Source organism: Colossoma macropomum, unplaced genomic scaffold (assembly GCF_904425465.1).
Source record: "Colossoma macropomum unplaced genomic scaffold, Colossoma_macropomum, whole genome shotgun sequence".
NCBI lineage: Eukaryota > Metazoa > Chordata > Actinopteri > Characiformes > Serrasalmidae > Colossoma > Colossoma macropomum.
This window is the reverse complement of record NW_023494795.1, coordinates 35,350,315-35,372,975: the sequence shown is the minus strand read 5'-3', so window position 1 is coordinate 35,372,975 and position 22,661 is coordinate 35,350,315. Positions and strand designations below refer to the sequence as shown.

The 22,661-nt window shown below is 38.8% G+C and overlaps 1 protein-coding gene across 2 annotated transcripts; it reads right to left on the bottom strand.

The window, feature by feature from the left end:
• Nucleotides 1–3,761: 3,761 nt before the first annotated feature.
• Nucleotides 3,762–19,145, bottom strand: cd164 (CD164 molecule, sialomucin). 2 transcript variants are annotated; one of them, XR_005007838.1, is made up of 7 exons: nt 18,950–19,145; nt 17,643–17,717; nt 10,836–10,904; nt 10,655–10,723; nt 10,345–10,404; nt 9,050–9,289; nt 3,762–5,646 (listed from the first exon to the last, which is right to left on the bottom strand). XR_005007838.1 is itself a non-coding variant. In XM_036582308.1 (6 exons), the coding sequence occupies exons 1-6, from the start codon at nt 19,014–19,016 to the stop codon at nt 9,132–9,134; spliced, it is 498 nt and encodes a 165-aa protein (XP_036438201.1). In that variant the 5' UTR covers nt 19,017–19,145; the 3' UTR covers nt 3,762–9,131. The 2 variants fall into 2 exon arrangements, 1 of the variants encoding a protein (XP_036438201.1); XM_036582308.1 differs by having other exon boundaries at nt 3,762–9,289.
• Between the last annotated feature and the right edge of the window lie 3,516 nt (nt 19,146–22,661).

The window sequence follows — 22,661 nt, the reverse complement described above, 5'->3', positions numbered from 1 at the left end:
ATTGATGACATTCTTGGTGTACAAGCGTTCCTGTCATTTGTAAGAAGTATCTAGTTTCATATATTGAAACCACACCCTGTAATAAACTGGAAACTTTGAATCCCACACCTTGCATTGCAGTGCTATATGAGTCAGCTCTTCCAAGAAGGACTGAAATTATTAAACACCTTTTAAACTCCCCTTGTTAAAAAGGAGAATAAAAACTAAGGGTCAAGGCTAACTTTTACAACAAATAAAAACAGAAGTGTTCCTCTGCTGTGCCTGCATATGGAAAGTGAGTGTGTCACGACCAGACAGAAGGACCAGCTGCTCTGTTAGTGACATATGGCTGTTGTATGGCATATTCCTTTGGTTGGAAATCCCCAAAAAGCCCATACATGTAATTGAGCGGACATGGAAAATAAACACATTATCACCCAACATGAGCTCTTTACATGTGATGAGAGGTAGCGTGCTGAAAATAATACGTACAGGTGCTTCTAAGCAAACACAAAAATGTACTATGTAGTTCGGAACAGTCTAACATATTGGTAATAAGCTTGGTAATGAGTTTCCGTGGAAGAATGAGAAGGAATGGTGATTGAAGTGTTGCAGAAAATTTCTTAAGCAAGCATTTGGATGGGCTGCAGATTCGGTGCACCATTATTTAATGTATATGCTTTGTTTTCACAATATGATTGATCGGTTTTACACTGACCCACAGTAACATGTATTCCTTCTGGGGGGAGTACAGACATTTATTTGTTAAAGGTGTTTCTCAATTCCTGTATAATTCAATCATTGCGATGCAAACCTTTTAATGGCTTGTTCGTGATATCTCGGATTGTGTCCATCCATCTGGATTATTCACCTCTTTTACCTTCAACTGTTCCAAGCATATATATTTTCTTCAGTGAACTGGTTCTTCCAGTAATATGTCCAAAGTACTATATACTTGTTATGTATTTGAATGTGTCATTTGGGTCATATGGGCTTCGAGTGAGAGGTGAGTCTTGATTGAGAGCCAACACCAAAGTCCAGAGGCATCTATGGTTTTCCTGTCACACATTTTATTGTCCAGCTGTCACATTCCATAAAGACCCCACAGAAAAGACTGGACAGTTATGATATTAGCTTGTAGAGATACATCATTACATTTGAAAATCTTCTCAAGCTCCTTTATTCTTGTTCTGCCAAATGCCAATCCATATTTCTTGCCTGTTGGATTGTTTATTGTTACTAACTGATCCAAGTAAGCAAAGACTGTCCACCACTTGTACGTTTTCACCATCAATGTTAAAGTTAGCAATCTCTCCCATTGTCAAAATCTTTGTTTTCTTGTTCAATGGTAGTGATGGGAACCATAAAATGGGAAAATTATCTAAAACACCCAGTAAATCTACACTTCTTCTAAGTTTTTATATGTAATGTTGATCATTATAAAATAGTAGTAAATCTGAACAAATAAGTTTTCTTTGGGGATTATTTTAAAATTAATAACCTGCATGTACACTATATGGCCAAAAGTATGTGAACAGTCTTCCTAATTATTAAGTTCAGGTGTCTCAGCCACACTCACTGATAACAGGTGTATAAAATCAAGCACATAACCATGCAATTACCATAAACAAACACTGGCAGTAGAATAAGTTGTACTGAAGAACTCAGTGACTTTAAACATAGCACTGTCATAGGATGCCACCTTTGCCACAAGTCAGTCTATGAAATTCCTGTCCTGCTAGAACAATTAAGTGCTATAATTGTAAAATAAAAGTGTCTAGAAGCAACAATAGCTCAGCCACAAAGTGGTAGACCACGCAAACTGGAAGAAGGATAATGATTTGAGTCTGTTTTTCAGAGTTTGGGCTAGGCCCCTTAGTTCTTGTGAAGGGTAATGTTAATGCTACATCATACAAAGACATTTTAGACAATTACATACTTCCAACTTTGTGGCAAGACCTTTTTTTACGTTATCAGTTTAATCTATCTTGAATATAGAGAAAATAAAGAAAGTGATACTCAAAATATGAGATAAAAACAGGATAAAGTTTACAGACTTCTGGGTCTGGAAAAAATGTAAAGAAATAACAAGGACACACATACACTTTTCATACACTCTTTACACACATCCAGTAACACTGTGGAGGCAAGGACATACGCACACAAAAGCACAGAGAAAAGGTGAACTCTGTGTTTTGTCCAGCCAGTCTTATCGAATTATGTTGTGGCTCTCAATAAATTGCATTACTTCAGCAGAAAGCTATGGCAGTCAGGAAGACTGTTCAACACAGTGAACCCTGCACTGATTCTCAGTGCTTCTTCTGGAACATTTGGAAGACACTTCCCATCTTATTAGTCAACAATGTGGAATTTGGTTGACTGTAGAGGATTTGTGTTCCATTGTGTGCTGGTAGAGGTTGAAGATGGTGTGTGCTCAGTGTGCATGTACAGTACTCTGCAAAAGTCAGAGACCACCCTTTATTTATTTGATTTTCTGTCAAAATGGCCATTAAGCACAAGTTATTCATGCTTGAGGAGATGACTACAGATGATTTGACAAAACAGGAAGATTAAATAGGCAGATCTCTCATCTAGTGCTGCCATCTGCAAACGGAGATGTTTAGAGTAATAAAATTGTAGAGTAATAAAAATGTTGCAACATTTTTGCTGTTCTTAAAAAGCTTTTCAACTGTCTGTGTAGAAAACAGTCTCTTTCACACACGTCCTGTCCAAAATAGATGCGGTCATTTACTGCTGGCTCAACAGGAATTAAAGTGACCCTCAGGGTGAGCATGTATCCTGTTAGCTGTTCTCTGTGGAGTGGACTGGACAGATAAACCGACCTTATGGCTTGATATTACATGACTACACCAACATAATGAGTCGAATATACTCAATGAGCACTTTATGAGGTACACCTACCTTTTATCTGCACTCACTGTCTATTTTATCAGCTCCACTTACCATATTTACTATGTAGGTGCACTTTGTAGTTCTACAATTACAGACTGTAGTTCCTCTGTTTCTCTGCATACTTTGTTAGCCCTCTTCCACCCCATTCTTCAATGGTCAGGACCCCCACAGAGCAGGTACTATTTGGGTGGTGGATCATTCTCAGCACTGCAGTAACACTGATGTGGTGGTGGTGTGTTAGTGTGTGTTGCGCTGGTACAAGTGGATCAGACACAGCAGTGCTACTGGAATTCTCAGTGTCACTGCTGGACTGAGAATAGCCTTTCAACCAAAAATTTCTAGCCAATAGCATCCTGTGGGCAGCGTCCTGTGACCACTGATGAATGATTAGAGGATGACCAACACAAATTGTGCAGCAACAGACGAGCTACTGTCCCTGACTTTTCATCTACAAGGTGGACCAACAAGGTAGGTGTATGTAATAGAGTGGACAGTGAGTGGACAGCGTTTAAAAACTCCATAAGCACTGCTGTGTCTGATCCTCTCGTACCAGCACAACACACACTAACACATGCCCATCACGATTTCAGTGTCACTGCTGTGCTGTGCAGTGCATCCAAATAATACCCTTGAAAAACAGGGTAAAAGGGGGCTAACAAAGTATGCAGAGAAACAGATGGACTACAGTCTGTAATTGTAGAACTACAAAGTGCACATGTAAGGTGAGTGGACCTGATAAAATGGATAATGAGTGTAGAAACAAGGAGGTGTTCAGAGTTTATTTAATAATGAGAGTAAGTGTGTGAGGATGGAAGGATGGGCAAATAAAATAAATCAGTATGAAAGACAGGTTATCTACTGAAGCCATGTTTAAGGGAAAAATGGCAGCATTTATTTTTGTATTAAGTAACACAAGGCCAGTTTCAAGACATTTTCAAAATGATCACACATGATCTGACCAACTTATTATTCGATTTGTTGGTTGGATGAGGTGTGAGGTTGCAGAATGTTCAGCCAGCACAAAATATAATCATTAAAAGACTTCACCATTAGCTATTAGTCAATGATTAATTTTGTACCATGCTTGTGTGTACAAAAGCTACAATAAAGCCTGCACCAACTTCCTTCTAATATCCTGTATACGTATATGCATGTGTGCATACTTTCAAAAATATTTAAGTATATTTGCCAAAAACGCAACACTGTTTATTGACAGTGACGTACTAACCAATGTTTATTCTTTTTTTTTGTAATCTTCCCTTGCTTTGCAGTGATGTCCTTTTCTTCTATATGGGAAGAGTCTTCACAGACTTTGTTGATAGTCGTTCACACTAAACACTTATTTATAATAGTAATAATAATAATAATAATAATAATATTTATCAAATGTAACACACCTGATTCAGTTCATCAAGCCTTCGGGAGAATGTGAATGGGTGAATCAGGTGGATCTGATTAGAGCCACAATAAAACTTGGTGATGACTGGTAATCATCAGAAGCTTAACTAATGAATAATCAGGTAGTTATACAGTATTGCTGCAGATACTTAGTCAGATCTTCTTGTTCTGTATTAAAAAATATTGCTGTCTGTTATTTCTTTAAAAAATATCTATGAGAGCAGGTTACTGTCCAACAAACGGTCGTCTAACAGGTCTCCAAGTGATCTGTCATGGTGCTACTGGAAAGCCTTCGTTCTGAACTATGTGTGATGTATGCATTGCACTATAGGAAGCAGATAACACTTGTGTGCAAAAACAAAGGACCTCTTCAACATTGTATGAGAACCATGCTGTAGATTTTAAATTATAAATCGACTCTATGATATCTGGGGCCTCTCTCACGAAACAGGATTGCTTGCTCAGCCAGCTAATTTCGAACTTTAAGCTCAGTTCGATCTGACCCTGGATTTTTTATGATGGTGGATCACTTTCTACCAGGTTACATCACCATGGCAACTTATACTGAACACTTATCCTGCTCCTGAGCAGGTTAAGTTCACAATTAAAGATAAACATCTTTTAAACCGATCAGAGACAGCCTTCTGGTGGAAGAGGAACTTTCCATTCTGTTTTGAGTCACTTTTTTTTGGTTGTGAAATCTGTGGCATGTTAAAAAAAAAAGATCACTTTTTAGTGGAGGAAACAAATCAAGCTACATAAATGTCAAGAATATAAAGCAATTATTATAAATTATAATATAATATTAATATAAATGCTTTATAATACTTTCTTCATCATTCTTCTGTTAAAAACAAACTCATGTTTCGTAAGACTGGCTGTTCGCCATAAACTTCACAATTATGTGCATGAGAAAGACGATCAATCATTACTTGCGTATCTAAACATGATTTAACAGATAAGGTGGTCTGGAACATTGAACGAGTCTCATGAGTCAGGCCCCAGGACACATTACATGTATAAAAAACACAAAGAAACAAAAAAAAAAATTGCTTACGCAACCTTGTTTTACAATTTTCAAATTTTAATTAATTAATGATTTTAACATTTTTAACCTAATTGCAACTGCAAAAACGAAAGAAAAAAAAAACAAAAAGGGATTTCAGGAAAATAAAACCAACATAACAGAGCTGAAAACATTTTAAGGCAGACTTTGTGGCAACATAAAGCGATAGCAAGTGTAGGTGCATGTGTGTGTGTGTGTGTGTGTGTGTGTGTATATGTGTGTGTGTGTGTGTGTGTGTGTGTGTGTGTGTGTGTGTGTGTGTGTGTGTGTGTGTGTGTGTGTGTGTGTGTGTTTGCACTCAAATAAAATGCATTCAGAGAACCTTTAACACATCTGGACACACCTCAGGTAATCTATGTTTTGAATGCATCCTGTTTGTGTACAACAAGACTAAAAAAAATAAACACAAACACATGCACTAACAAAGGAAATTAATGATGGCATGTTACACAAACCAATCTAATGAGCAACAAGAAATAAACAGAGTGGACGATGGTGTAAGCCAGCCGCTATATTTTAACCAGCTCTCTGGGTTTATACATATTAGCACTGAACTCAATTTTCACTCAGGCAAGAACATGCAAAGTCCCTTTAAGAGTTCTTCATCATTTAACCTTCCGCATAAATAAGGCACTTTGTCTTCAGGAGGTGCAACACAGAATGAGTGACTATAACTATGAAAGCAATGACACAAAGCAAGATAGAGGGAAGAGAGAGAGAGAGAGACAGGCAATGTTAGGCACTCCTAAGTGGTTCTCTGTGGGCAGGACTCTGGAACTCTAACCCATCATCATTCCACATTCCCTCTTACAGGCTCCAGCTTCAGACCAACACAACAGGATCTTTGGATGTAGCCTAACACTGTTTACGCAACAGTGTGACTTGAGTTAGTTACACTCTGTATCTATGGCAATCAGCAACAAAAACAATTACATGGCAGACACTATGCAGAAAAGACAGAAAAGACAAACAATTATAATAGCATATTTTTCCATTTGGCAGATTTCAAGCAAAAAGGCAAGCACTCTTTTTTTCTTTGTTTTAACATTAAAATATGACTGACAATCCCAGTGCAAGGCAAAAAAAAGCTGATGGAGCAATTTAGCAACCCCCAAATCATGCTAGGTTAGACAACTTTGGCGTAAAAGCAATCCATTCAAAGAACGCACAATTGGCTTAAGTGGTTTCGGTGAAGTGTGTGGGAGGCCTTAACAGCAGACGTTTAATAAATCAAAACCAAAATGACAGCAATATTAAAGCGTATGAGCGGAGTCATCAGTTTGTCAGCGAAAGAGCATGGCACACAAAAAGGAAAGCCCTCAAACAACAGCACAAAATCAAGGGGAAAATCTAAAAGAAAAAATGAAAGAGTAATAAACTATTCTGAAATTACCTTGTCTGACAGAATGACAAAGAAATTTCAAAACAGAGGACATCACATCAGTAGCAGCAAGCTAATTCAAGACGATTCGTTTCAATGTAGGAATTCCAACCCTTCTTCTCTGTTCAGCCACTATTCTTCTTAGTTAGATGCACATTCTTATGGTGGCCAGATAAAAGCAACTATGAACAGAGTATCAAACAAAGTACATGAAATGCCACGTATCGTACAAGGAATTTGGCTTGGTCAGCATTCAATTCAGGCTTAACCTACAGTCATCACAGACTGCGATGATTACACATATCCAAAAGCAGGCAAGCAAACGCAACCAAAAGAAGTGGCCTTGAGAGTTTCTAAAAGGGGAATTCAAGCTTGAGAAACCAGCTGAACATTTCCTAAATCATCCTTGCTTATGCAGGCATAACGGCTCTGATCATGTTTTTTATGTACTTTTTCAGCACTTGGCTTGTTCATGTCTCTGAGGCTGTTAGCACAAGGACAACAATAGGAGGATATGAACAAATTCTGACCTGTGGCTAAGCTGACCCCTGCCTTCCCTTGACCTGAGCGATGAAAAAAAGAACACATCCTAGCAAAATCTCTGAGTCTTCCTTCTTCCTATTTGGCAGGCCAAAAAGAAGCTCCCAAAAACATATAGCGGCAGCCCCCCCACATCAGGAGCAATTAAAGTACCTTTTATTGTTTTTACTTAACTGTTCTCATATGACTAAATGCAAATTAAGCACATGGCAACAAAGTACTTCAAATGACTGCCCTTAAAAGGACAAATGGGTGGTGGACAAGTAAGCAGAGAAAAGCTCTAGCCTGTGCGAGAACCAACACGTGGAGCACAAGGCTAGCCAGAGAGCCAATGCTTTTAGGTGATGATACAAACTGTGACATGGAGAACTTTTGACTACTGATAAACTAATAATTTATCCATTAATATACTCTTTATAATATAGCAATCAGTCCGGCTGGCAGACTCTACATCAATTCCATTGATAAAACTGAGCACACGCTTGTGCAAAACACCACATCTGTGTGTGTGCGCATACAAACACGAAGCCCGCTCCAGCAGGAGGCGGCAGACCACGAAACACATGCATCGCATCAACGAGTAGTCTGCACTCACACATTCATACTTTTAAGGCTCAGAGGGAGGGAGTGGAGAAAAAGAGCATCAATAACCTACAACAAGCTGAACAAGCCACAGCAAACATAAACCCCAAAGGCACGTCAACGCAAACCGTCACTGTTCCTGACTATCCCTCCACATTTCTGGCTTACAAAACACTAGTACGTTACCAGTACAGAAGGTGGCTAGTGGGTTTATTCTGACTAATCCTGGCAACAGGTACCAGACCAGATTCAGTTCTACTACAGACATTAACGGCAAAAGGTTGAGCTAGGTATTGTGATTTATTGCAAAGACGTCATGCTTTCTTGTGTAGTGAAAACGAGCTGTTATTTTTACTAGGACCACAAGATACCACAACCAAAAAAAAGTGCAGAAATGGCCTGTGACTTTTTTAGCAAGGCTTTAAGCAAAAAAAAACAAAAAAACAAAAAAAAAAGTTACAAAAAAAATCTCCACTTATTAACTTAAATTATTCTTCACTGATTTTCAGCATGCAAGTATGGCTTCAGGGATTGTGGGTAGGTGGACCTTTAAAGTTTACCTTCTTTCTTATAAGGCCAAAAAACAGTGAACAGGGCAGGCTGCAATCAGCACCAAAAATACAGACTAGCCAGTGTGACTTCACTCAACACTACTGTGTGTCAAAACATCATAACCCAGTTTAGATTAAGCTAAAGTAAGTGGGAGCAGGGTTATTTCCATGGGCAAGCATGAACTCATGGCATCAAACTTTCACTTCACTAGAGCAGTGGCATTCAAAACCATCTTACCATTTTTTACAATTGCAGTAATACAAGTGGAGTAAAACGGCAGCTTCAACATAACCACCTTGGATTGGCTGAGGCAGTAATCTGCGTATGGTCCTTAATTACTATAAAATGCAGAAGCTGTTGGGATAAGTATTGGTGAAGTGTTGAACAAGACCAGACAGTTACAGTGGGGAGCAGCTCTGAATAAGAATACTGTCACTTATAGAGACCACAATGCCACTGCTCTAGGTGCCACATTTAGGCCACCACTTTCTGTTTGTGTGTAGAACTACACATTTGTGTGAGCCTTCACTTCATTGAAATGTAAAGCTCAAACCACAGGCATCAAATACATTATCATGGCTGACAACACAGGAGGATTGAGGAATACAGGTTGTGTGTGTCAGAATGAGTGTGGGGATGTGTGTGTGTGTGTGTGTGTGTGTGTGTGTGTGTGTGTGTGTGCATGTAGTGCAATGTGCTGCCTCCAGGTGGCGTCATATGTTACAGAGTGTGGTAGTTGCGGTCCTTGGACTTGCAAAACTTGTAGAGGAAGAAAATGACAGCCTGGAGACCGAGCACTAGCACGATGCCGCCGATGAAACTGGCAGCGTCAAACGTAGACTTCTTCAAAGGAGCTGGTGGTGCTGCTGTCGTGGTGTCTGTTGAAAAGGCATTACCTGAATCAATTTTTGGGTGAAGCAAACAAATGCTATACTCGCATTTTTCGTTTTCTAGGCTATAACAAATACATTACATGGCCAAAACTTTGTGGACACCTGACCTATATGAGCTTGTTGGTTAGCCTAATCCAAAACCATGGGCATTATAGGGAGTTGGCCTTCCCTCTGCAGCTATAACAGCCTCCACTCTTCCGGGAAGGCTTTCCACAAAATCTTGTATGTTGAGTGTCCGGGAATTTGTGCCCATTCAGTCAAAAGAGCATGTGTGAGGTTAGGCACTGATGTTTGTTGAGAAGGACCATTAACCCTCCTCCACCAAACTTTACTGTTTGCACTATGCATTTCAGTAAGTAGCATTCTCCTCACATCCACCCAGATTTGTTCATTAAACTGCTAAATAGTAAAGTGTTTTTCATCACTCCAGAGAACACATTATCACTGCTCCAGAGTCCAGCAGGGGCATACTTTACACCACTTCAGCGGACGCTTGACATTGCGCATAGTGATCTTAGGCTTGTGTTCAGCTGCTAGGCCATAGAAATTCCTTCTATGAAGCTTCTAACGGACAGTCCTTGTGCTGATTTTGCTTCCAGAGGCAGTTTGAAACTCTCTAGAGAGTTATTCAACATAAGACTGACACACAAACTACACACTTCCACATTCAGCAGCCCCGCACTACGAGTGTGCGTGTTGGTGCCCCTAGATGCTTCCATTTCAAAATAATAATATTTGCAGTTGATCGGGGCAGATCTAGTAGAGCAGAAATTTCCCAGCGATTAGTGGCAAAGTTGGCATCTTACAAGAGAGCGAGGTTGAAAGTCACAGAGCAGTATGACCCATTCTCCTGCAAATGTTTGTCTATGGAGATTGCATGGCTATGTGTAAGATTGTTTTGTGTGCGTGTTTTTTTTTTTAAACACATGTTGGCAAAGGGTGTAGCTGATACACCTGAACTCAACAATTCAGAGGGGTGTCCACATACTTTTGGCCACACAGTGTATTTTCAGAAAAGACAACAGGTCAACAGCACTTACTCAGTGTGGTGCCATTTTGGGTTGGAGCGGCCGTGGGTGGTAGGCTCGTATGTTGAGAAGCTAAACAACAAAATTTGATTTAACAACTCAAGCTACTTTAGTAAGTCAATATTTCATTAAATTAAACGTGGATTCTCTATTATGTATATTAAAATGTGAGTGCAATAAGCTTTTACTTGTGTTACTCTATGCAAACAAGGTGTGTTAACCATAATAATGCGGGTGCACACTCATTAACTTCTGTTAAAATATATGAGGGTGTTATGCCAATTGTGTAGATGGTAAAGCATGTAAGAGTGAGGCATTTTACCTGTAGGAGCAACAGAAGTGGTGTTGGGTGTCGTGAAGTTATGTGTGGGAACCGGAGTACTTGGTCCAACTGGAGAGAGAGGGAAGAGGTAGTTAGAATACTACTGAAGGCTTATAACAATGTATTGCATATTGACGTTTTATTATTTAGGAAGCATTTTAGATAACAGATGGGAGCTTACATGAGCAAGAGATGTTGGTGCAGTTCTTGTCATACTCAAGACTGGCATTATAACAGCTACTGTTACCGCCTAAAAAGTAAACAAAAACAAGTTAAATCACACATCCTGAGAGAGGATGAAAGAGGGAGTGTGTGTTAGTTTCGATTCGGAGTCTTCAGTTACAGGTACACATTTACAGACTTAGATTAATTAACATTCTTCAACTGAGCTGGCATACATCTTAATTTATTTGTATTTTAGCTTGCACTTTATGCTGTTAGATGAATTTAACTGTTAGTCCTCCATCTCTAGTCAACAATACATATAAATGAGCCTCTCACTGATAAAAGAGATCATACAAAGATGGACATCATTCAAGTTCCTTAGATGCAAGTCTCCTAGTGTACAAAGGCCTCTGTTTATTAGACGGATACAATGCAATCCTGGTAAAAACAGTGCATCCAGGGAATTAAACATAAAGGCATATATCACACAATTAAAGGGTGGGCGAGAATAGCTTTCCTAAGAATAGGATAAGGGTGATCCTAGATTACCTTTTTTAGTTTAAGATACTCAATAAAGCTCCCAAGCACTGACATTGTGGAAAGGGGTGCCTGTTGTAAATCCTGCTCTATCATATACAAGTGCATTACTTTACCTTGCCTTGTGTAAACAAAAAGTAAAAAAAGTAAAAAAAAGAAAAAAAAATGCAAACATATGATTCTGACTCACCATGACTGGTGAGAAAAGAATAGAACAGAATATTTTTGAGTCTGTGAGAGTGAGCGTAGGGACGTGCAATGAGTGGGACTGGGATACCAGGAACAGTATAGGAACAGCATGTGCTGAAATTTGCATCTCACATGCATATGTGAAAGGTAGCACTGTCTTGGGCATTCCATGTTGTGATGACATCACTCTGAAAGCAGGGTCACTTTGCACACCAAACGTAGTCATAGTAGCAGATTTAACAGTTAAATAGCTTAAATAGCTCTTGACTCTCACTTTCCAAGAGAATGATCATTTTGTTTTTACAAATTCTATGCAGATTATGCAAATCACACCAGGAAGTCTACAGACAGATCCTATTGATTGTTTTAGTTTTAAAGTGAGCAAGCAGGCTTTCTCTAATGTAGACAATATGGAGATGTTTTATTGTTCATCAGAGCATTAGAGTTTGAAGAGGCTGAAACTTTCTTTAAAACAAACCTAATATTTTGTCAGAGAAAAATACAAGAAGACTGACAGTTTGCTGTAACACATTCACACACGTTCATATTTTTATGAGGGAATGTGGTTTTGTGTTTGTCCTTAAAAATGAATAAAATAATTAGTTTCTGAAATGATTTCTGCATGTACCTGTGCATTCTGTTCCAAAATGGCAACAAACTAATCCCAAAACTGTAGATAAGAACACACTTCATTGGCTCGGTCCCTTTAATGAAAGGCTTTGAATAGGCTCACTTGAAAAAGTTTGTTACGTTAGTATTTGATTCTCTGTTTGGTATTTAGAAGTTTCTGGGATTTTTTTTTTTCCAGACCACAAAAACTGTAGCCTAAACGACAAAATGTTTCATCAGCAAAGGCCTTTAAAAAAGAACAATTATTGTTAATATATGGAAAATGCTAAAAATCAGTCAATTATAGCTGGTTTAGTGGAATGCATCACTTATTCACTCAGGGCATCATGCCTTTTTTGTAAGAATAGTGATAATTGAATACCACTGTGGAAACTAATTGTGGTCAGCTTAAATGCATTCTGTTCACATAACTGCACCAGGCCTAATGACTGCTTTCAAAGGTGATTCTGAGAATACAGCATTTGTAGCCTGTAAATCGCTTTTCAGGCCTGCCATAATAGTTTTTTGTATAGTCTCTCTCAGGTCTTTACCCAGTCAAAATAGCGTTTATTGGCAGTGATGGCACATACTACATAACACAGATCAACAATGACTGAGGCTTCTTCCTATCTTATCAGTTTAAATGCATTTAACTGGGTCAGCAGATATTTCTGGTTGTAGTCTCAGCAATGCCCATTTTCTATCACATTCATTCAAGTTTAGGTTGTGTCTTTGCTATCATGCCGCAGGTAGTCTTCACTATCCAAATGCTGTGGCTCAGTGACTGCCATGCAAATCTCTTGGACCCCTCCAGGCTAGACCTAGTCCCTGCAGGGAACCACCCAGACCAATGATGTCACTAATACAATACAGTGCAAAACTTCTGGATTAATAATCAACACTGAAGTGCAATTAACATTTTGATTAGTGACCTCATAGATTGTAATAAAAGCTACTCAACCTCTTGCTCAAAAAACACCATAGCACACCAAAGGAACATAATGATTCTGTTATGTGAGAGATATATATATATATATATATATATATATATATATATATATATATATATATATATATATATATATATATATATACACCACAAAAACAAACAAAAAATGCTTTGAGCTGTTAGCCCAAAGCGAATGCTGCAGGCTTTGTTATGGGAGAGGGCTCGGTTGCAAACGCCAAATCTGCCCAGTCCTGTCGAACCGCTTTCACTCCACCCTGCAGTGGCTTTAAAAGCCATAAGCACTGAAACACACACTGGGTGTGGAAATAGGTGCCTTCTGATCTGGCTTTGAGGACAAAGTCTGCTCTCACTTGTTTGTCACAGCTGTGAGGGAAGTGGTTTATGTAGTTTCAAGTAGTCTGAAGGGGGAACTCCACCAATTTTACCGACACCTTGCAGGTTCGCAGGTGGATGGAATGGCACACTTTTTTGTTGTTTTGAGTCAAAAGTTTATTTAAATTTGCATAAACAAACTATACTTATATACCTATTTTGTTCATTCTTTTCCTCAACAAGTTCATAACATGTAACATGCTGCGTATTCACACTGGAAGCTTGCTCAGGCGTTTGCCAACCAGTTGCTAAGCTATTGTACACAGCGATTCATTTTCATTTGCAATGAATACAGCATGGGGAGGTCCATATCATTTGACGATCAGTTCTCCTGACAAGATGAAAACGCACTCTGTGGCCTATTTGTTCTTTTCAAAACACTGCCAGAGTGGCAGAACACAACGCTGTGTTCCAACAACAGCAACTTAGCTACCTGACACATAATTTCCAAGACATGGGAAATGCACTGCCTGCAAGGCTGGAACGGCAGCACAGCCAGCTCTGCCAGGGTTATGTGCTCATGTGCAACTGGGTGGGTCAGCTAAAACAGTTAGAAGCTCTGGACACCAGTAGCGTATAAGACCACTGTAGAGAAACAATCATCCAAAGAAACTGAACTGATGAATCATATTATTATGTGAAAAATACCACAATATTATGCCATTACTGTAGACCAGTGATAATTTGACTCAAAACCCTTTTCTTTAACTCCTAGTTAGGAAAGCATCTCTGTGACAGGGAATAATGCTTGCTGACCAAACATGTGCCTTCACTGTCCAGAGGTTTGTGTGTGGGTGAGGCAGGGCTGCTGGCCTAAACCCAGTGCCTTAAAAGTTACTTATAAAAACGATGGGCAAATTTAGCCAGCAGTGAACTTTCTGACAACATTGCCAGCTTACTTGCTTTGGCATATTTATTGGAAAAGCTTGGAAAGAAATCACCTAGACTGACCACGCTAGTAAACCTCTGCCAACACTGCTGCTTATATAATACACTACAGCCTAAAAACGTGATAAAACCCTGGTGCTGAAACAGTGCACGTGTGAGCATTCACTTCCATTAGTTTGTTTATACTCCTTTTTCGTCATCTTCTAGTAAGAGGCTTCCCAGGGATCACCAACCCTGAGACAACTGGACAACTCCCACGCTCACATGCTGACTGTCAACTTCTTGAAATCACCAGTACTCACCCAGAGGCACTTCAGTCCAGCCTACTAAGATTTAAAAATAAATATTATACTAAACAAATGAGACACTCAGTATGCCACTTACATTTATGTTGGCAGAACAAACATGAATATGCTTGCAGTTAGTCTATGAAACACAGGACACACAGGGCTAGATATTAAATCCCACAGATCACGTGTTCCTAAGGGTCTAAATCAAATTATCTACACAAGGCAGCGGTGAGGTGCTGATTTTGTTCAGAAAGTCACAAATGGATCAGGTGACCTGTATCGTGGAAAAAGTCACATCAACAAAAGGCTTAAGTCTTTTATGAGAGTTACAAGTATTACTCCTCAGTGCACTTATTTTCATATTAATTGTCATATTGGATTAGTTTTTTTTAAATGGATTAGAAAACAGACACTGGCAGGGCTGGTCCGAAAAACTTTACAGGCCTAGAATACTGATTGGGAGTTTCAAACAAGTATGTGAAAAATAACATGTATATTTCATAATTAACCATAATTTGATGTAGACTATTTGTTTTGGATGGTTAGTTTTAATGAAATTTAATTCAAATTGTGACAAACTAGAGATGAACCAATAGCATTTTTCCCCTTCCAATACTGATACTAACTCTATATAACCTAACTAGTGTACAAGTCCTGAAATTTATATGGTTCCACTTTTCTAATATTTTACTTTGGCAAATGCTTGGTAGAAAAGTGCTCTGTGTCACTAATAAAACATATCAAGCTTTAATAAGGGCAATATACAATACACCAAACATGGACAAACCTGTGTTTTGTACATCTGAGCACACAGGAGCTTCTTTGGCTCAGCAAAAACGCTGCTGAATGTTGTTTCACATCCAAGTTATTCAAGTCACTTGTCTCATACGTGTTTTCTCTTTCACTCGCGCTTAAAACTCTAAGCGTCAGGCTCTGTTAGAGTTTAGTAAATATTACAGTTGTTTATGCTGCCATTAGCAGCGGTTGAGCTGCAAATTTCGCAGCTTTGCTGAAGCAAAAAGCCGGGAGACCCTGCTGACCGACGAAGGCACAATGCAGGTAGTTCAAGTGGACACATAAGCACAGGCAGCGGGCTACTATGCTAGACTGAAACTGCCTACACAGTGGCAGATGAGTGATTACTGAGGAAGCCTGACTCAGCCTTTGATATAAGGGGTTCCAATTAGCGTAATTTACGCTGTTGGTATGTTGCATTATGTGGTGGTTTTGTGACATAAGTGAAACCAATAGCTTAGGTAGAATTCCAACCTGTTTCATCACCCACTACTACTGCCTTTTCACAAAGTACTGGCATTACAGATTTTGCTAGAGAATTTTTGCTGTTGCTTGTCAACCCACACTGTCGACATGTTAAGTTCCATCTACTAACGTGCATGTATGCATCGTGGTATTCTTCATAGATATTGGTATCCCCATCGCCAATACCGATATTGTGTTTAAGTGCTGCTACTGGTGCCAATACCTATCCTGTACTGCTGCAACACTGAAACAAACATCCCTACTTACAATGGACATATCAAAGATTCTGTGAGACAGTTGTGCTGTAATGTTATGCAAGTTAAGGAGACAGATGAGTCTGACTAGATTTTTGCTTACTTAGATAACAGCAATGATGTATAAGTTCAAGCCATAAATCTTTCAAAATGTTTGTTCAGATCAGTTTACTGTGTACCTGAACAGATATCTCTATTTATCTCTGTCTTTCAGCTCCACAGCAGGTAAACAAGCGACTGAGGACACGCACAGCTTCTTCCCTTGAATATCTTAATGTAACTTTATGTAACACCTACGGACCACCTGATACAGCGCTATATAACTTTGGAGTGTGTCATTCCTGTCTCAGAGTTTTGTAGTATTTCCCAGATGCCAAAGGTCATCTAACCTCAGTCTCAATTCAGTGTAGTATGCAAAAAATAAATTCATCCTACACCAAAAAGTTTGGTCAGTCTTTGTCAATCTCATGCCAAATAAGCCTTGAAGGTTTGCAGGCTCCTGTAAAAAAAAAAAGAAAAATTTAATATGCTACCATGTAACCCCACATGGTTCTTTCTCTTCTGATGATGTGTTTGCTGGTGCCAAATTCTGACTCCCTGACAGAATCCGACTTCCCTTTGCATGCATGCGCATCATGCAGCCATATGGACACTACACTCATGATTACACTCACGATTTCAGTTGTTTATACACTGAAATAACTAAAATCATGAGTGTAATCTATAGCGTCCACATGCCGGCACGACGCATGTGCACTCACACGGGAGTTGGATTCTGTATCCTTCAGTGCACATGTACAGCTGTCCATGAGGCCGGCTCAAAGCGTGATTTGTACATACAACAGTGGTGTAAAAGTAAACTACAATCCACAACTGTAGGGAAACCCCAAGAGCAAAAACATCTTGCACAATGCTGCTCTAACAGTTAAAACTATAATCAAACTAATTATTTGGCTAATTTGGTATTTTTCATTTAAAGTTGTTTGCCATTTTAATATATTTTACTTTCTTGCTTTGGTCTTCCAAAGAAAAGGGGTGACATTACAAAACTGTAGTGGGGAGTGTGGCTGAGTTTAGCTTTTAGCTAAGATTATGGGAATGACAATTTTTCTTTTTGAAGGCCTAACATCACGCCCATTGCTAAGTAAATTGTTCCTTGTTTTATGATAAAATGTTTTATTTAAAACAGTGATAAATAAGCCTCCAAACCTGAAAACTGATAGGAAAAGGGTTAACAAAAGACAAACTTCTGAATACTAAATAAGGAAATTAATACTATCGTAACAAACAAGTATTCAAGTATTAGAGGTTTTCTGCGCAGCCTTAGTCATTGGTCAATCTATCTGAACAAGCCGTTTATGAAAATGTGCTGTGTTGCGATGGTCTGGCTATAATCAGGTAGATCTCAGTACATTTCATAAGAAAAAGTGGTAAAAAGAGCAACAGAAACTCACCACATATCACCCAAACACAGCCAGTCTCATTTGTGCACTTGTCGCAGGTAGAGAATTTACAGGCATCATCGGCATCTGAAAAAGACAATTAATAAAATAAACACCAGAAATACACTTGATCTTTCACTGCTTGTTCACATCATACCCATACACATCCTACCAATATACACAACTGCATTTACATTCTATATATGTATGTGTATGTATACACACACACACTTAGCAGACGCTCTTATCTACTCTAATGCTGTATTGCACAGTAGTATGCAATTACTTATGACAAAAACCTGCCCTACTTTTCTTGAGTATCTTCTGCACACTCAGCAGTAACAGGTTATTTATTGGTGTAGGGTCATAAAGTTATCGAGATAAAATTTATTACATCAACTTAACATAGACAAAACGTTGGAAAATAGTCTATAGCAATACTGGAATCATCTGGTTACAGTTTAATGGCTCATCAGCCCATACCGCCACTGACAGAAAACCGCCCAGTCTAGAACTTTCCTGGCTAACGGTTAAGTGAGAGTTTGTGACCTGTCAGTTAAATTCAGTTAAGTTCAGTATATGAACACTAGACAGGACAAAATAGTAGCTAGCTGTCGCCAACAGAGACGGCTCAAAGAAGGTTAGACCTCTCCCACCACCCACACACGGCTAGTATTACACGATGTAAGTTAGACATGTAAAGACAGGTATTAAACAAAGAAGAATTGTTGTTAAGAATCAAGGTTACGCCTGATTATCAGTGTAGCGTAACATTAATCGACATTAAAATATAACATTCGTTGCCCTGAACAAATCTAGAGAGACTTTACTGTTGACACAAATTGACGTTATGCGTACTGAATAACATTAACGCAGATATGGCCGATACAGCCTTTGACAACACAGACAAGAGAATTTATAAAATATATTAAAACGTTATCAGACAAAACCAACTCCTCTGTTGTTACTTACAAAGCAAAAAAACAGAGCACAAGTTAAGGCCATTTGTCTACCCTGAAGAGGCTAACCTGGCTAGCAGTTAGCAAACGCGAGCTGCAGTTCGGTTATAGCTACCTTGGCCGGCAAAAAACAGTCTCATTAGCCAGTTTTCTACTTAACGTTAATCATATTTCTCAATTATTGTTAATATGAATATAACAAGCGCATTCCAACATTAATAAAGAAAACGATTAGCTAACGTTAATATTATTTCGCCAACGGCGCGGTCGAGTAAGAAGTTCTCCAAGACTTAGCTAGCTAGGTGCTAGTTATCGTAGCTAAGCTGGCTAAAGGGCTAACAAATCAACAATCTCACTTACTCGTATCCTGGATGCTGGATCCTAGAATAGTTAGTACGAGTGTCACGAAGAAAATTCTCCAAAGCATCGTCTTGGTTTTATATTTTCCCCGTTTAACTGCCTAAAATACTAGACACCAAGCTCTGGGAATCAAATTTATGCTGGATGTGTACTTTGTAACGCTGCTCAGCGGCGTTTCCTGCTTTGCAAGTCATGTGGCTGTTTTTTGGCCCTAATGCCACGTGTTCCCTCCCCCTCCGTCCAGGCGTAGTCATGGTAACGAACTCGATTGCACTTGCATTACGATTTTATACTAATAACGCAATTGCTACTAACATTCAACATGTACCGGGTTTTAAAAAGAACCAGTGGACTGATTAAGTACTATGTTAACGCTGGAAGCACTAGCAGGATCCTACAGAAGCCTGTTTCCACAAAAAAAAAAAAAAAACTTAATGGCTATATATATATATATATATATATATATATATGCGCCTTAATGATGAGATAGATGTTTTTCTCCAGTGGCGGAAAGGGCCTTCCGTACAAGACAGAGACACTCTTGACATCTTTGCAAAAAAGAGACCACTCCATGTCCTACAGCGCCGCTTGCTGGAGTGCAGCCTCCAAGTCTCTCCTCTGTAATCATGTAATAAAATCTTATCTTAATAGTTTTATAATTAGCGTCAGGCATTCTCGATTCCAGACAGAATTCTTGGGTCATGTTGCACCACTTATGGGCAAACTTATTTCTCACACAGTGTTTCTGTCCATCTTTCCAGGAGGAAAAGACTATTCAATGCTAGGGGTCAGAAAGGATGTATAGTTATCAGGAAGCCATTAGTGAGAAGATTAAAGGAGAACATTTGCAGTAGAACACTAAATCTTGACATCTAATATGTGGAGTAAGCTTTTATGAATTGAGAAGTGTAACGTCCTTCACACCTCAGTGGTCCATATATGGAAACTAAGCTTCAAATTTGATCTGTTTTGCAATTTGTTGTTTCTGTGGTGTCTTGAAAACCAATAGAGGCCACTAGTTTCCTGTGGAATACCTTTAGATCCCATTACAAAACCATCAAATGCATTTAGAATCAGCCACTGGTAACCTCTTAAACCATTAGGATCCTTTACATTGTGATATCAACCCATTTAAAAAGCCAAAACATATTACAAAACCATTAGGAACCAATAGAAACGCTTAATGGTTTCTGTGGATTTGTCAGCCAAAGTAACAAAATAGCCTGTTTAATTCTAAGATTAAATAAGTAAACAAGGTTCATGAACATAATTATTGACTGTTGAATTATTGACGATCGATGAATTATTAACTGCACATAACCTCAAACAACATCCTAAGTGGACCTCAGAGAAAGAAAAAAATACAAGAAAAAAAATTAAGATATAAACTTAATGTTCGTCTGTACATGTAATTTAGTGTCATTCCTTTGGCCAGTAGGGGGCAGCACTGCAACGCGACTAAATTTAAGCTGCATTCGTTCCCTCGACACGAGATTTAAAAAGTTGCACGATATTTTCTCTTTTTTTTTGGCTCATTGATAAAATACTTGTCTATACTCCAGGTATCCCTAAATCAAGTTTACTCAATTGTACGAAACTAATAAAAATGGGGAATATTTTCATAGATACTGCTCATACTGGGCTGGGGGAAAAAAAATATCTGAGGTCTATAAAACTTGCAACCGACAGATGGCGACCTACGTGTGAAACTTACACTTTGGCCAGAAGCACTTTGGATGCCTTTATGAATTTATCAGTAGTCCAGTACTGTATTGAGCATCCCGCGCTGTTGAGAGAGAAGGGTGGAATTGTCTTCCTTATTTCTTTTGTACTTTTTGGTAATCCTATTAGTGCTGTGTAGCCTGTGTATGTTCAAAGACATTTCCTAATAGACATAAACAATATACTGGTAGAGCACTGCATGTACTCCTGCTATCATTTGAATGGCACATAACAAATAGTTGCAGGAAATGTGAGAAGAGCTGAAGTTTTCACCCTTTCCTGCTTTACAGGCTTTGCAGAGTAGTGCTACACTTGTGTCTGCAAACTAGTGCAGTGTTTCTCAACCCTGACCCTGGGGGCCCATTGCCCTGCACTTTTTAATGTTTTCCCTGCTCCCAACACACTCGATCCAACCAATCAGCTGATGCTATGTTAGTCTACTAGTATGCCATTCCCATGTAAAAGTAAAAGTGCCTTTACCTAAAACAGCTTGAGCAGAAGTACAAAAGTAGCAGCATTAAAAACTACCTAAAAGGGGGGGGGGGGTTCTACATAAATAAATGGTTAAGACAAACAAATTCATTTAAAGTGGTTTGATGTGAATGTGACGACAAAAAGAACGTACTGAATCAAAATCATACGCTGTAATGGTGACAAGAACCAAACATCTGCAGCGAATATTACCTCACAAAAACCCAGATCACAGAAAATAATTGACAAAATTGTTACAAATACATTGACTCATGCCTGAAGCATTGTTTCACGATAGTTCTTAGATTAAGTTTTAGAATGAAATGTATTTTTTGAAGCCAGTAGAGGAGAGGTACATGCAGGGTATATAAGGCAAAATAGTACCCAAAGAAAAGTTTTTTTTTTTGGAAATACCTCCAAAACATTACATATAAAAACCCAGAAAACATGTAGGTTCACTGAGCATTTTGTGTTGTAAATACATTGGCTATATTTGCATTGTAGTCATCGCAACCCCAGTTCCTAACACCACTGCTGTAAACAAATCAGTGAGAAGTCAGTAAATTAATCTACAATGAACAATTTCCCATCAGCCTTCAAAATCTTCAAGTACTAAGTAACTCATAGAACTGCAGTGAAACTTCTTGGCACGGGGCAGCGAACTGTCGTCCTGTACGGCCAGCCTAGAAGACCCAATACAGTATGATGATTTTTCCGCTCTTAACACACCTACTAAACCTCTGGCAATTAGTCGCTGAATTGAATCAGGTGTGTTTAAGCAGGTAAACCACTTAACTGTGCCGGACTGGAGTTCGCCACCCCTGTCTTAGTACATGCGGCATCTGTCAGCAAAGGAAGAAGAGTTTGTTAGGCTCTGTTCTTCTCTAAAATAAAATGCTAAAGCTTCAAAGTCAGAGGTGTGACCAAAAGCAAAGCAGTACTAATGCTGTCACTAAGGTAAGAGAATAAAATTGAATGAAAAATGGAATTAGTGCCTCAATTTTAATAACTAAAATATAACAAATAAAAATATATTCCAATACATTTAGAATATTTGAGTAGAAGTTATATCACAGAAGCGGGAAAGCGCTAATCCATCTAAATTTTATTTGAGGTAACTGAGCAAATATTAGTAGTTACTTCTCATCACTGGCCATTCCTGATATCCATACACAGTGTGTGTATGTAACACTATATATTTTTTAGCTTATTGTGGGCACCAAATATCCCAAGAATGATAGGAAAATAAGTAAGGTGTAACAAAGCAGTGTTTAAATCCATTAATACACAAGTCAATGGCAATACACCAAGATAACCTTGTCTGTGAGTGTAAGCGTGTGTGTGAGACACAGTGAAACTAGCTCAGCTGGTGGTACCCCAACAGTCCTGCTCCCACTTTTGGCAGAAAAGGGCAGAAAGTCCTCTACTCATCAACATGTGGTCCATGGTCCAAAGCCAAGCAAGAAAATGATCAACCGGAGAACATGGCATTCACATTAAAGTGCTCAAAACAACGTCA

What these genes read in the sequence shown, in the direction of transcription:
- cd164 (XM_036582308.1), bottom strand. Translation starts at nt 19,016, where the DNA reads ATGCTTTGGAGAATTTTCTTCGTGACACTCGTACTAACTATTCTAGGA. An exon ending in CACCAACATCTCTTGCTCAT is followed by an intron (nt 10,724 to 10,835) that starts GTAAGCTCCCAT and finishes CTCTCTCTCCAG; the next exon opens with TTGGACCAAGTACTCCGGTT. An exon ending in CACTTCTGTTGCTCCTACAG is followed by an intron (nt 10,405 to 10,654) that starts GTAAAATGCCTC and finishes TTTGTTGTTTAG; the next exon opens with CTTCTCAACATACGAGCCTA.